Source organism: Lytechinus pictus, chromosome 1 (assembly GCF_037042905.1).
Source record: "Lytechinus pictus isolate F3 Inbred chromosome 1, Lp3.0, whole genome shotgun sequence".
Taxonomy (NCBI): domain Eukaryota; kingdom Metazoa; phylum Echinodermata; class Echinoidea; order Temnopleuroida; family Toxopneustidae; genus Lytechinus; species Lytechinus pictus.
The window spans coordinates 33,769,348-33,782,513 of NC_087245.1; the positions used below are offsets into that span (position 1 = coordinate 33,769,348).

Sequence of the window (13,166 nt, forward strand, 5' to 3'; positions counted from 1 at the left end):
GGAAGCAGGAGTTTGAAAGCTGAAAATGCCACTTGAATGATGAAGAGCGAAAAATCTGCAATGACTGAGCAACAATAATTATATATTGTAAAGCACTTTGAAATGAAGTAGTAATTGTGATTTAAATGTGACTATTATCATTTTGTGATTCCATCCAGGTATTTGTTGGCTGGTAAGAGGACCAATGCCTCTGCTCTACTAGGACCAACTACCTCCATGACAAGTCAGGGGTGGAGTATACTTAAAGAATGAGCTATCGTTCCTTGGAGTGGAAGCTTTCACATCCGAGGCAAAGAGTGAGTTATTATTGCTCAAACTGGAAGCTTTCGTATCTGGAGAAATCTGAAATTGATGAGGATTTTTTAAGCTTAAGCATGCCATATTAATTTACCCTGTTACTATAATGATGAGACAGTAATGGATTATACCCAGAGTGAGTTATCGATTCTTAGAAAGGAAGCCTTCGTGTCTGAGGAAATATGAAATTGATGAGGATATCTGGACATCCAGGACGCCATCTTGATTGACCCTGTTATCATGATATGAAATGGTTTATACTCTAGAGTGAGTTACCATTTGGAGTGGAAGCTTTCATATCTGAGCAAATCTTATTTTGATTAGGACTCTAATAAGGATTTCTGGATCTTCAAGACGCCATGTTGATTGACCCTGTTACCGTAATGATAAGACAGTCATGGATTATACCCAGGGTGAGTTATCAATTCTTGGAGAGGAAGCCTTCGTATCTGAGGAAATCTGAAATTGATGAGGATATTTGGAGCTTAAGGACGCCATATTGATCAACCCTGTTACCATAATGATAGGATATGAATGAATTATACTCAATGAGTGAATTATCATTCCTTGGGGTGGAAGCCTTCATATCTAAGCAAATTTGTAATTGATGAGGATTTTCGAAGCTTCAGGATGCCAAATTGATTAAACCTCTTACCATCATGATAAGACAGGGATGAAATGTACTGAAGCAGTGAGTTATTGATTAGGAGCGGAGGCTACTATTCCCAAGGGAATATCATATTAATGGGCATTCCACATCCTGCCGTTGCTGTAGTCATCAAAATGTGAAGGAAACAAGATCAAAAACAATTTTTCAAGAGAGAGGAATGAACATCTTGACCTGTATTTCTGAGAATATTAGCTCCATTCCATTCTATATGGAAAAAAATAGATGACAAGTATCTAACTATTCAAATAGAATGTTCCAATCCTCTCTCTTTTTTGTAGTGATATGATGTCATCTTATTTAGAGTCCATTCTTTATAAGAAAATTGCATATTTCATATCTATATTTATAATCAAATCATATTTATTTTTCAATCAGATTGAAATTCAATTTTTTCATGCATATGAAATCCAATCTTTCAAAGCAAAGTCGAATTTGAACCGTTGGATTTCTATCTTTCCAACCAAATTGGATTCCAGTTGGATTTCAATCTTTTTTCAAAAAAATTATGATGCCCAACTGCCCCAACAGTATAGTTTCTATCTCCACAAATGAAGTCAATTCTAAGCAGTTGATTTTCTTTTCCTTTAATTTCATCTTTATTTCACAAGCCAACTGAAAATGCTCATTAAAATACATAAAATACAGTATAAACAGTTATGAAAGACGGACAATATCCAAGATTTGCTTTTTATGTCTTTATTTCAGGATGTTGTATTGATCAGGGGCCAGTCTCAGAGGCTCAGCAGCCAATCACAATCCAGGTGGGTGTTTCATAAAGCTGTTCGTAAAGTTACGCACAACTTTACGAACGACTGGAACATGTTCTTAGGTCATAAATCAATTATACAAGGAATCATCTAGCATAAGAAAGGATCACCAGTTGTCCGTAAAGTCATTCGTATCTTACAAACAGCTTTATGAAACACCCACCAGGCCTCCCTGGTAGTTACAATGATGATAAAGATACCTTAATCATAATTTTTTAATGAAATTGAGCCCACAGTGTTTGACGTTGATCTTAAACGAGTAAAATTACAAACTTTGTAAGGAATGTAAGCTCCGATATCTTGCCTATCACTTTGGATACATGCATGTCTACTTTCATATCGATTTTTCCTATGAAGTGAAAAAGAATAAAGCTACTTCTTGTTGTCAATAAACAAATCGCAATGACAGAGAGTTGAAGACTGGTAATGTTAGTTCAATAAGAGTGGTAGGAAATGTATGTGTAGAATTAATGACTATGCATCTTTATCAGGATGTGAATTTGGTACTGAAACCTGGGGATATTTTCTTCAACATTTTTTCTGACAAGTTGTCAGATCTTCCTTTGATTCTGGTTTGGCTAAGAGGCACTACTACTGTCATGGTATTACTGTCAGATAAAACAGGACTTGTCAGATAAAAAGTCCGAAAACTCCTTTCATGAAATGCTCCCCAGAACCTCTCACTTTCCCATGCATTGTCAATCAGAAGAAGAGGATCAGGGGTCTGTTTTATAGAGTCTCACAAATATGGTAACTATTGTTACTACCATGGAAACCTTAATTGTGATTGACTGATGGGTCCTGTTACCAAGGTTGTTGTCATAAAGGCACAGTTACCATAATTGTAGCTGTCAATGAAGCAGGTCCCCTAAACTGTAACCTTTCCAAGTTATTGTTAGTGGTTACGGTACATAACTTTGCCCCTTTCTGTACTGAATATACACAGATGAGATATGAAATGCAGCCATTTTATGTACTCATTTTTCTGCTGAAAGGTGGTATCTTCCTAAGCTATGAAATATAAAGTTATTGTATGAATTCACAATTTTTTTTAGTACACAAATATATATCATATTAATTATGATACATTCATAAATCGTTCATAAATTTGTGTGGAATTTTATTTATTTTAAATGTTAAAATCATATGGAGCGTAAAGGTGTATGTTTTTTGACACATGGCATGAGCGTGTTCAGTGACAAATGTCAGCAATATTTCTTTGTAAAATAAAATGAAATTCAATGAATTTTGAACAGGCAAGAGACATTCTTTTTTTTTTTACTGCAAAACTATAGAAAATGATATGTGTTAAAACCTTGTGTATTTTTCTTTGTCCAAACTCGTGAAAAAAAATTCATGGCATCACAAAAAAAAACATGATGTGATGAGTGTTTTCCCTGCATGAAGCAAGGTTAACTTGCATTGCTTAAGTTACCCCTAGGTAAACTTGCATTGATAAGTTTACTTTGGCCAAACGTTTATCGAGATAAAAAGTGACCTGTTAGTAAGGACCACTTATCCGCAGAGATGATATTTACTATTCTCCTTGAATATGTGATAAATGTATATTTTGAGCAAGTTTGCAAGAACCTGTCTCTAATGACCACCTGCCGTAACGTAAAGGCAAATTTAAATCTTTGGGGTTCTTTATAGACAGTTTCAACGGCACCTACAAAGTTAGAAATCCAAATTGTTTTCTATGTAATATATTACAAAGACCTATTGCCTACATGTATGTACTTGTATCGGCGCCATCCATCTGAATAATAGTAGAAAATGCTACAAGGAATTGAGTCAGGGTGAAACCGATGATGCCACCTGCGACAGCGTCCGGGAGATAGTCTTCAAGGAACTTGAGCTGTGGGTATAAGGATGTAACCTGTCCTGGATCTCCCTTAATGAGAAAGAATATGAGGCATGGTACCAGGTCATCTCCGCCTACTTGGTAATCATCGACACCCATTTTACCTGTTGATCATAATGAAAGTATCAGGAATAATGATTACCAAAACCAGACACCAAATCGTCTTGACTGATATAGGAATTAGAGTGTGCATGGTAACTATATAGAAGGCATGGTCTTGAACTAGAAAGAGAAGTGAGGAATGAAAAGAGGACTTATTTGATAATCAGAGAACAGATAGATTGCTTTAAGCAATGTGGTTGCCGTTTGAATTACCGACCGTACATCAAGTTGGTGAAATTGGAAAAGATATCATAATACAATATAGTTATAATATCAGTGAATAACTTGTAACACTTACGTGAGACCTGTTCTTTGACCGACTCAGTCAGAGCTTGAAGACACATGACCAACCAGCGAAGCTTTGCCAAAGGAAACCTTTCTTGTAACACCATCCTCAGACAACAGTATGGCTGGCTGAACATCTCTTCAAAAGTCAAGGGTCCTTCCAGCAAACTGTTTGTGCTATACCTCTCTTGTCCAGGATTAGGAAGGGTGCCCTGTCTTTCAGAATGCCCGTTTCGGAATTCTGCCATGATGACAGAGAAATCATCGATATCTGGCGAAAAAAGTGTCACATCACGCAAGAATGGGTACAAGTTTTCCATCTCCTCAACCAGATTTGATGTCACAGATGTAAGTGAGATACTGTCCGCATTTACGTCACGTTCCCCTACATCTTCACAGCTGGCATCCTCTTTTACCTTCTGGCTACTGACCTGACGAAGATCTTCCACTGTCGTTGATTCTCTGTTAAATTCATGTATAGATGATTTGTAAGACACTGGCCTAGTGGAATCTTCATCAGTTTGGGTAGTCTTTTGTGTGATTTGTGATGTAGAGATTTCGAGAGAAGACTGGTTTATCTCAATAACTCGTACACTTCTTTGCTTCCTTTTCCTGGGATCATCTCGTGAGTGGCGCAGCTTTACCTCGCTGTCATATTCGAGCTGCATGAATGTGGTATTGGACATTCATGATTGCATAATGCATTTGATATTTCTAAACTTTATCCGTCACAGCATGCATAGAAATATGACCCTAAGTTGAATATTTGCCTTACTTTTCTCTGTCCGCTTTCCCCTATTTCTCATTCTTTTACTTTCGTTTCCCAAAAACTCCCCTAATTTTGTGATTAGTCATCACAATAGAGTGGTAAAATATGAATTTCAGTGGCGGCACCTGGAGGAAGGGGGGGGGGGGGGACGGTCAGAACCTTTGCTGCCTAGAAAAAATATGTATAGTAACAAGCATGTAGTCTTTAACCCTAAAAGTAGAGGGTGGGCTGAATCCACCCCCCCCCCTCTACATTTTTTCACGATAAATCCGCCGAGTGAAAATTTTTCAACCGCGCCGCTTACTGACTTTTTACTTTCAAATCTTGTTCAACTTTTGAGACCAAATTTGCGATGCCCGAGTACGCGGTTACGAAATTATTCAACATTTTGTAAGTGCACTGCATGTCAGACTCAAAACTGCTCAAAAACGTGAATTCTTGAACAAATTCAATGCAAATCGCGTATTTAGCCAAAATTCGTAAATGTATCATTATTTCTACTTTTATTGATTAAACTGAATTACTTTTGTCTTGTTTATCATCAGGGTCATATTTACCAAGTATGATTATAACTGATGTAGAAATAAAGCAAACTGAACAAAAGACTAACAATTTTGTAACAGACTAATACCGCTTTCAGTAACTCACGATTCTTCGTTCCGCATCAAGCCCAAACTTACATAGTCGGCACCACGTACATGATGTAATAAAAATCGCGATCAGTAACTATAGCAGAGCCGCTCTACCTTTATGATCACCCATTCTAAAACTTGGGCACATAAGGGGTAGCTTGCATCCTCATTTACCTTCTGGCTACTGACCTGACGAAGATCTTCCAATGTCGTTAATTCTCTGTTAAACGTGTGTATAGATGATGGGACAGACAGTGGCCTGATGGAATCTTCATCAGCAGCCTTCTCTGTGATTTGTGGTGTAGAGATTATAAGAGAAGCCTGGCCTGTGTCAATGACTTGTAGACTTCTTCGCTTCCTTTTCCTGGGATCATCTTGTGAGTGGCGCAGCTTTACCTCGCCTTCATATTCGAGCTGCATGAATGTGGAATTTGACATTCATGATTAAATAATGCATTTGATATTTCAAAAATTTATCAATCACAGCATGCATAGAAATATGACCCTAAGTTGAATATATATGCCTTCTCTCTGTCCGTTTTCCCCTATTTCTCATTCTTTTACTTTCGTTTCCAAAACACTCCCCTAATTTTGTGATTAGTCATCACAATAGAGTGGTAAAATATGAATTTCAGTGGCGGCACCTTGAGGAAGGGGGGGGGGGGGTCGGTCAGAACCTTTGCTGCCTAGAAAAAAAAAATATGTATAGTTACAAGCATGTAGTCTTTTAAGCTGTCACAAGCAGCTGTCAAGTAATTTAAAAATTCACTACTGTTCAAAGCTACAAATTTTCTCATTCGATTGCTAAGCTCTCTTGGATTAAAAAAAAAATGTTTCAATCATAGGGGCATTAGGAGAGCTCCCCAGTTTGAATCTCTGTCCTATATTTGTCCACCCTACTATAGAAATCGTGGTGCCTCTACTGATGAAGTTGTGTTGGGATACCCGACCCCCAACTACGGAAAAAGAATTTAATGGTTTTGAGTGAGTAGCCAAATATCTGACAACTAATTTTTACCCCTACATATGATTACGATGTTTATATTTTTAATAATTTTAAATGACTGAACACCTTCTGCAGCTGGGGACTAGAAGGGATGCACTGTTTTCCAGATTGAGACTCCTGTACAGGTTGGTCATCAGGAATATCTCTCTGATCCGTTGCTTCAAGATCCACATCATTGAGGAATGGGTAGAGGTTTTCCATCTCCCTAACCAGATTTGAAGACACGGATCGATAGAATGCACTATTCTGCTCTAAATCTTCACCACTGAGAGCCTCACTTTGGTCATGATCTTTATGCGTATCAGCTGCAGCTCCTTCTGCTTGGTTGATGGAGCCTTGCGTTGATATTGAGCTGGTACCTCCGGTAGATGTACCATAATATTCTTCTATAAATGATATTGGATCAACTTCTGGAATTCCAGACTGAAGAATATCAATGACCCTTTCACCACTCAAATTCATGTTTCTTGGATCAGCCGAAGGGAGGAGCATCTGAAGTAGCTTCGCTTCAGCATCATATGCGAGCTGCAGAGAATTAGAATTTGTTCATAGAATAACATCAACAAATGTTATTCAAAAAAGATGGTTCATGAACCACATTCTTGCCTGATTTTTTTCAATCAAAATATGCGAAATTATCTTTTTACGCATAGATGGCCTCTAACTTAATGATCCTCATGAATACACTTGTATTACCCAATAATTATCTGTACCAACTCTCATCAAAATTGAACTAGAGACAAAGAAATTAGAGCAAGTTTATACAACCTTTTGACCCCTAGATGACCTTTGACCCCATCACACTCATGAACACACATGTGGTATATACCCAGGATCATATGTACCAAGTGTGAACATAATTGATGCACAAATAAAGAAATGAGAACGAGTTGAACAAACACTGACCTTTTGACCCCTAGATGACTTTTGACCCCATCACACTCATATGTGTTATTACCCAAGGATCACATGTACCTAGTGTGAAGATAATTTATGCACAAATAAAGAAATGAGAACAAGTTTAACAAAACCTTGACCTTTTGACCCTGGATGACATTTGACCCCATCATCGTCAACAATACACATGTGGTATTACCATGCAAGGATCATTTAAACCAAGTGTGATAAAAAGTGATGCAGAAATGAATAAATGAGAGCAAGTTGAACAAAAACTTCAAAAAGGATGGACAGACCTCATTTGACCTTTTGACCCCTAGATGATCTTTGACCTCATCATTCTCATGGGTCTCACATGTAATATTACCAAAGGGTCATATTTACCAAGTATATCATAACTGACGTAGAAATAAAGCAAAATGAACAAAAAACTAACAATTTTGTAACGACTAATACCGCTTTCAGTAACTCACGATTCTTCGGTCCGCACCAAGCCCACTAAAATAGTCTGCACCACGTAATAAAAAAATGCGTTCAGCAACTATAGCAGAGCCGCGCTACCTTTACGATCACCCATTCTAAAACTCGGCACATAAGGGGTAACTGTCAACACGCCATTTATCTATTTGACATTTTCTGAACCTAGAAATGTTCTGATTATTTTTTTTTCTTGATTCGTCTTCGCATGGGGTCCTAGAACAAGCTCAGCTTGGTAGCTCAAATGCCAACTTTGGGCAATTTTTGTAGTTTGCATAAATCCTAAATGGCCGCCAGATGCAATCTTGAAAACTTAACTTTCGAACCCCTTGCCCCAGCATGATGAGGGATGCCTCTTTTTAGGGGTTCTGTAGTGTGTAGAATAAATTTCTATTACTGTTTTCGCAATATAAGGTTATATTCAGGTCAAATCCAAGATGGTCGCCAGACGTACGCCATCTTGAAAATTGTCTTTTGAAACCTTTGCCCCAGAATCATGAATGATACCTCTTTGTATGTATGAGTTATTTGGTGTGTTGATTCAATTGCTGTTCTTGATTGTGCAATATATAGGATCATCTTAAGATCAAATCCAAAATCCAAACAATTTACTATCCGAGTGTATTAGCTCATATAAGGATTTTTTTGGTAAGAATGATTATGGTTGCCAGATTTCGTCATTAAGCGCTCATATTCAAATGAAACCTCTATAGGTCTGCATGGGCTATGGTAAATTTTTGGTGATTTTATCAACGTTTTCTGTCCATCCATACTTTTTTAGGCACTACTGAATAGACCTCAAATTATTATTTGAATTAAAAAGTGTTTTATCGATATTTTTCAGAAATCAAAGTGTCCAATGATAGGTATAGGCATACGTTCGTCTCGAAAGACGATGGTGTACCGCTATAAAGGTCTTACACATTTTTAGAGTAGTTGTAGAGCCCCACTCTAGAGTGGCAATCTCTGGCAGATGAATGAGGATGGCGCTGAGATAGGTTTAGATAGGGATGCTGCCCCGCCTTCCTCCTAGCTCTTTCTGTTTATAGTTCTGCCATCTTGACACCTACAACAAGAGTAACTCTCCATAGATACTACAATGAGCTACATCTTCCCAAGTGTTAAGTTCTATGGCGGCAGGTTTCATGTCACGTTTGCAAGTGCCTCTATAACGGAGGTGTGGTCTACCGATGGCGAGACCCATCACGCAGCTCATATTACAGCATGTCTTCTGGGATACGCCCAGGGTTCATGCGGCGAACAAGCCCCCAACCAATTGATCTTAGGCAGGCGCGTAGCCAGGGGGGGCGGTGGGGGCGGTCGCCCCCCCCCCCAAAACGTCCCCAAAAAGAAAAAAAAAAGGGAAAAAGAGGAAAAAAGGAAAAGGGAAGGGAGGAAAGGGAAGAAAGGTAGCTTTGTCGGTTTTTTTTTTCTTTTTATTCTTTATTTTTTTTCTCAAAAGAGAAACTCCTTCACTCTTGCTTTCAATTTATATATGAATTTTGCTTCCGCGCTGCGCGCGGTTAAATGACAATATTGAAGTTCTCCATTGTTTCCCCCACCCTTTCTCTAACTCTGCTTTTCCACCTCAGCTATATGTGTTTGTTGCCAGTTAAAGTTCAAATGTATAGATTAGGGCATGGAATTAGAGTAAGGTTAGGCCGAAGTATATGAAGTTATCTTTTTTTTTATTGATCGCGCAACTTCTGGTCGGGTCGGCTCCGGCGGGTAAAATCTTTATATCAATTTCTGCCGTCACCTCCATAAAGTCAACTTCTCCCGCTTTTCAGGTCATTACTAAACAACCATAATTTGGGGCAAACAGGTTCCTAATTGAAGAGGAATGTATAAAATTCGTGTCGTATTAAATAAAAAAGTACAATATTTTTTTTCAAATTCTATTAATCTTCATGTTATTTCCCTGCACATTCATCTCCTGTCCTGTTTTGCGCCCTCAGTTTGAAATTTTGAATGACACTTAGGTTTCTTTATAATTAAAAATGAAGCGCTTCAGGATAAGTCAAAGAAATTAGGCATCCTTTTTTATATTATTTTAATAAATCACAGAAGTTTCAACTTTTTGCGCACTATTTTCCTTGTAATGAAGTTCAATAATCTTAGGAAATCAATTGAATTAGAGCCGATGGGGTATTAGATATATCTGCATTTGATGAAACGTCCGCCCTTTGAAATTTCAGAGTTTTATTGCTCTGCGCGGGGAGGAATATCTTCCTCCCGGCATATACACTTCTTCTCCTCTGTTTTGCGAGTTAAAGATATGCACTGTCGCTAAATTGTTTGTAATCAAATCTGATATTTCCAAGGAAGTATTCAATATATCTTTGAGAATACCCTTTTCTCGGGACCCTTTTCATGGCAAAAAAAATTGATAAAACGCTTTAGCTTCCGCGCTTCGCGCGGGGTTATAATTTCCTCCATTGTATTCCTTTTTGTGCGTTCACAATCACTTTTAAAAACAAGTTCAAAATCACAATAAAGTCAACTGAATTGGAGCTGATATAGGTACTAGAGACAAGAGAGACGGTTCCTTTTCATTTTAATTTATGAAACACCAAAAGCTTCGCGCGGGAGGGGGAAACTCCCCCTCCCTGCACCCACCCCCTAGGGAGCGCGCTCTGTAAGTGTTGGCACGCTTCGCGTGCATTTACCGCCCCCTCCAAAATGAAATCCTGGCTACGCGGTTGATCTTAGGTGCCTTTGACTAAGGAGTGAGAATAAGCTGATGACACCAGCTCGCTGAATGACCGCTATAGGCCTATTTGTCACTCTGTCCTGTCACTTAATGTGCTGGAGACGTTTGCGGTAGCTGAAATGGAAGGTGTTTAGCTGATTTTCCTAACTGACGTACGTTGTCCAGGACTCACTTCCGTACAAGATGATGCTCAAGGGACACTGTTCCGCTGAGTGCACAGTTTGGTATTCTGGGTCAGCTGGTTGTTGCTAAAAACGCGTTTATTAAACTTGGCCATGACTTTGGCAGATTTCACTGTCTTGGTGCTTATCTCTTTGTCCAGTGAGAGGAAGCTGGAGAAAATGGTGAAGGAGTCCACCACCTTTAGACGAGTGCTGTTGGTAGAGATATCTGGGGGAGAGTCACAGGGACCTGAAAAGCGGGGGTGCTGAAGCACCCCCAGAAATTTTCATGGGGGTGCTGCGTGTATTATCTTCCATAGGCAGCACCCCCTACGAAATCAGGTTCCTCCTGAATTTTTTTTAAATATGTTATAATGTACATAATTATCACATCCGACAATCGCAAATAATTTACATAGTCTTTCACATATTCCAATAGCATCCCTCCTATAACGCGACTCAATCAAGCTCCGGCACTCCGATACAAACGTGGTCGCGCGCGATACGTGATAACTATAGTTTACACACTACTCGTTAGCAGGAGGGACATATGGGATATGGGTGTGGTTGGACTTGAAATTGAACTTCCAGGTTTTATGTCGAGTCAAGTGTGCGCGCGCCCGACCGCCCGTGTTTTGCATAAACAATTACAAGTCAGACAGTAGAAATCAAATTTCACAGTCTTTTTCACCCTGCCCCATGGCCCTGGGTAGCGGGGTGCTGGGGGTGAAGCACCCCCAAAATTTGGGGGTGCTGCATGTGTTATTTTCCATAGGCAGCACCTGGAAATCTAGTGGTAGGTATAATAGATGACAGAAATATAATGAAAATGAACGATGTTTTGTAGACCCCCCCCCCCCCCACTACAGAATTTTCCGACATAGTACTTAAAATATTGTTTAAATTCACCATTTTTTCAGATCGGAATATCAAATATTTTCTGCTCGCGCGTCGCGATCGCATTATTGATTGTTATAATAAAAAAAATGTATTTAGAATGCCCAGATACTGGGTCTAACTCTAAACACGCGCACGCATGTTTATTCAGATAGGAGGGCTTATTATAATCACTCGGGTCGCGTTCGCGTTCGAAATCACTCGGGTCGCGTTCGTAATCACTCGGGTTTTGGATTTTTGGCGATTTTTTTTATTTCGATGCGATTTGATGTCTTCAATGGGACAAACACGCTGGGAAAATGAAATTAAATTGAAATTCTAGTTTCGTGTTAAGCTGACAAGTGCCTCAAATAAAATGCACCCGCCTACTGCTTAACATAACAAACAAGCAAATCAGCCATGTGGCTCAACTATCCTAGAATACATCCAGACTTCTACTATTTTTATACGAGGACTCCGAGTCGGAACTTGCCATATCTGCCACATCGATATGACATCGCAGGGGCCGCGGAACAGTTTTCAAAGTGGGGGGGCTGAGCCAAAAGTGGGGGGGGGGGGCTGACCATGCAAAAAATCACAATCATATGGTAATTTTTACGTTTTTGTACACGGTTTTGGAAAAAAGTGGGGGGGCTGAAGCCCCCTCAGCCCCCCCCCCACTTCCGCGGCCCCTGCATCGTCATTCCCATGTGCGGACATGCATGCCTGCATGCAATGGCCCCAAGGCGGAACCCGGCCACGGTTGGACACGGCGTGCATCGGTAGCATGGAGCAAGGTAACGTGAGTCGAGCCGAGTTAGATCCCACGTTACAGTGCCAGTCAGTCCGCAGCTCGTCCAAAAGTATTTAATTCAGCGGTATGCATAGCCAGCCATCCGTGGTTTAATGCATATATACGTAATTAGACCAAGAGCTTCGGTCTCTGCAATGTACGTTGTTCCGCTAAACTCCGTTAGCTCCACTCACCAATACAGAGACGGAAGTTCTAGCTCGATCTGTACAGGGACTCAATGGCCATATGTTATGCATTAAGTTCCAATAAAACGGGGAAGTGAAGTTGCGCGACAGCCGAAGCAATTAGTTACTGTTGTTTCCCCTTTTAAGTTTATTTTCCCTTTTTTTGGTGCATTTTAGGACAAAACGGAATAATAATCTTTATTTGATACAGTTCTTTTCATATATTTTTATGAAATAAAGACAAAAATCGATGAGCGCCGTCTGGGGGATTTTGCATTGTTAACCCCGTAATGATGGTTGCACCATAGCGAGCCGTCTGTGTACGAGGAGAAATAAAAATGTTAAAAAACTCGAAACAGACGGCTGCCAGCTGTCTAATACGTAATGAACTTTGAGGACGATCTTTCCGATAGGCGTTTAAAAATTCTGCTCTTAATTACTGTCCATTTCTCATAAAATTTGTCTTATTTTATAGATAAAATGGCCATATCATGTTTTAAGTAACTGGAGACTTAAAAATTTCCCTACCTAAATTCTCGAAACATTGCATTAGGTGATGTGCTTAATTGATCTTCTTTGTGCTCGCGTGCCAAACGTATACGTTGAGCTGAACGGGGATCAGTCTTTCTCTCTCTCTGTCTCTCCTACCTTTCCGAAATTAAAACGGTCCCT

General features: G+C 39.4%; 2 protein-coding genes across 4 annotated transcripts in view; one reads left to right on the top strand and one right to left on the bottom strand.

Annotated features, from left to right (window-relative positions):
* Positions 1 to 2,994, top strand: part of LOC129266156 (presequence protease, mitochondrial-like) — a 53,593-nt gene extending 50,599 nt beyond the window's left edge. Inside the window, exons 26-27 of one of the 3 annotated variants that reach the window (XR_010293872.1) lie at positions 159 to 1,728; positions 1,901 to 2,836. Coding sequence is in view for 2 of the 3 variants with exons in the window: in XM_064100880.1 (XP_063956950.1) it covers positions 159 to 252 (94 nt within the window). In the remaining variant the exon portion in view is untranslated. Of the gene's footprint in view, positions 1 to 158 lie in introns of all 3 variants that reach the window. The other 2 variants (XM_064100880.1, XM_064100869.1) reach the window with 2 other exon arrangements.
* On the bottom strand, positions 1,471 to 7,407 carry LOC129261368 (uncharacterized). The gene is made up of 5 exons (XM_054899437.2): positions 7,299 to 7,407; positions 6,459 to 6,917; positions 5,576 to 5,800; positions 3,999 to 4,647; positions 1,471 to 3,702 (listed from the first exon to the last, which is right to left on the bottom strand). The coding sequence occupies exons 2-5, from the start codon at positions 6,882 to 6,884 to the stop codon at positions 3,461 to 3,463; spliced, it is 1,542 nt and encodes a 513-aa protein (XP_054755412.2). The 5' UTR covers positions 6,885 to 6,917; positions 7,299 to 7,407; the 3' UTR covers positions 1,471 to 3,460.
* Between the last annotated feature and the right edge of the window lie 5,759 nt (positions 7,408 to 13,166).

Bases quoted from the DNA above. Each gene is read 5' to 3' on its own strand.
- LOC129261368 (XM_054899437.2), bottom strand. From the start codon at position 6,884: ATGCTCCTCCCTTCGGCTGATCCAAGAAACATGAATTTGAGTGGTGAA. The intron at 5,801-6,458 runs GTGTTCAGTCAT...ACATTCATGCAG, and splicing joins CTAGTCCCCAGCTGCAGAAG to CTCGAATATGAAGGCGAGGT. The intron at 4,648-5,575 runs GTCAGTAGCCAG...ACATTCATGCAG, and splicing joins CATTGGAAGATCTTCGTCAG to CTCGAATATGACAGCGAGGT.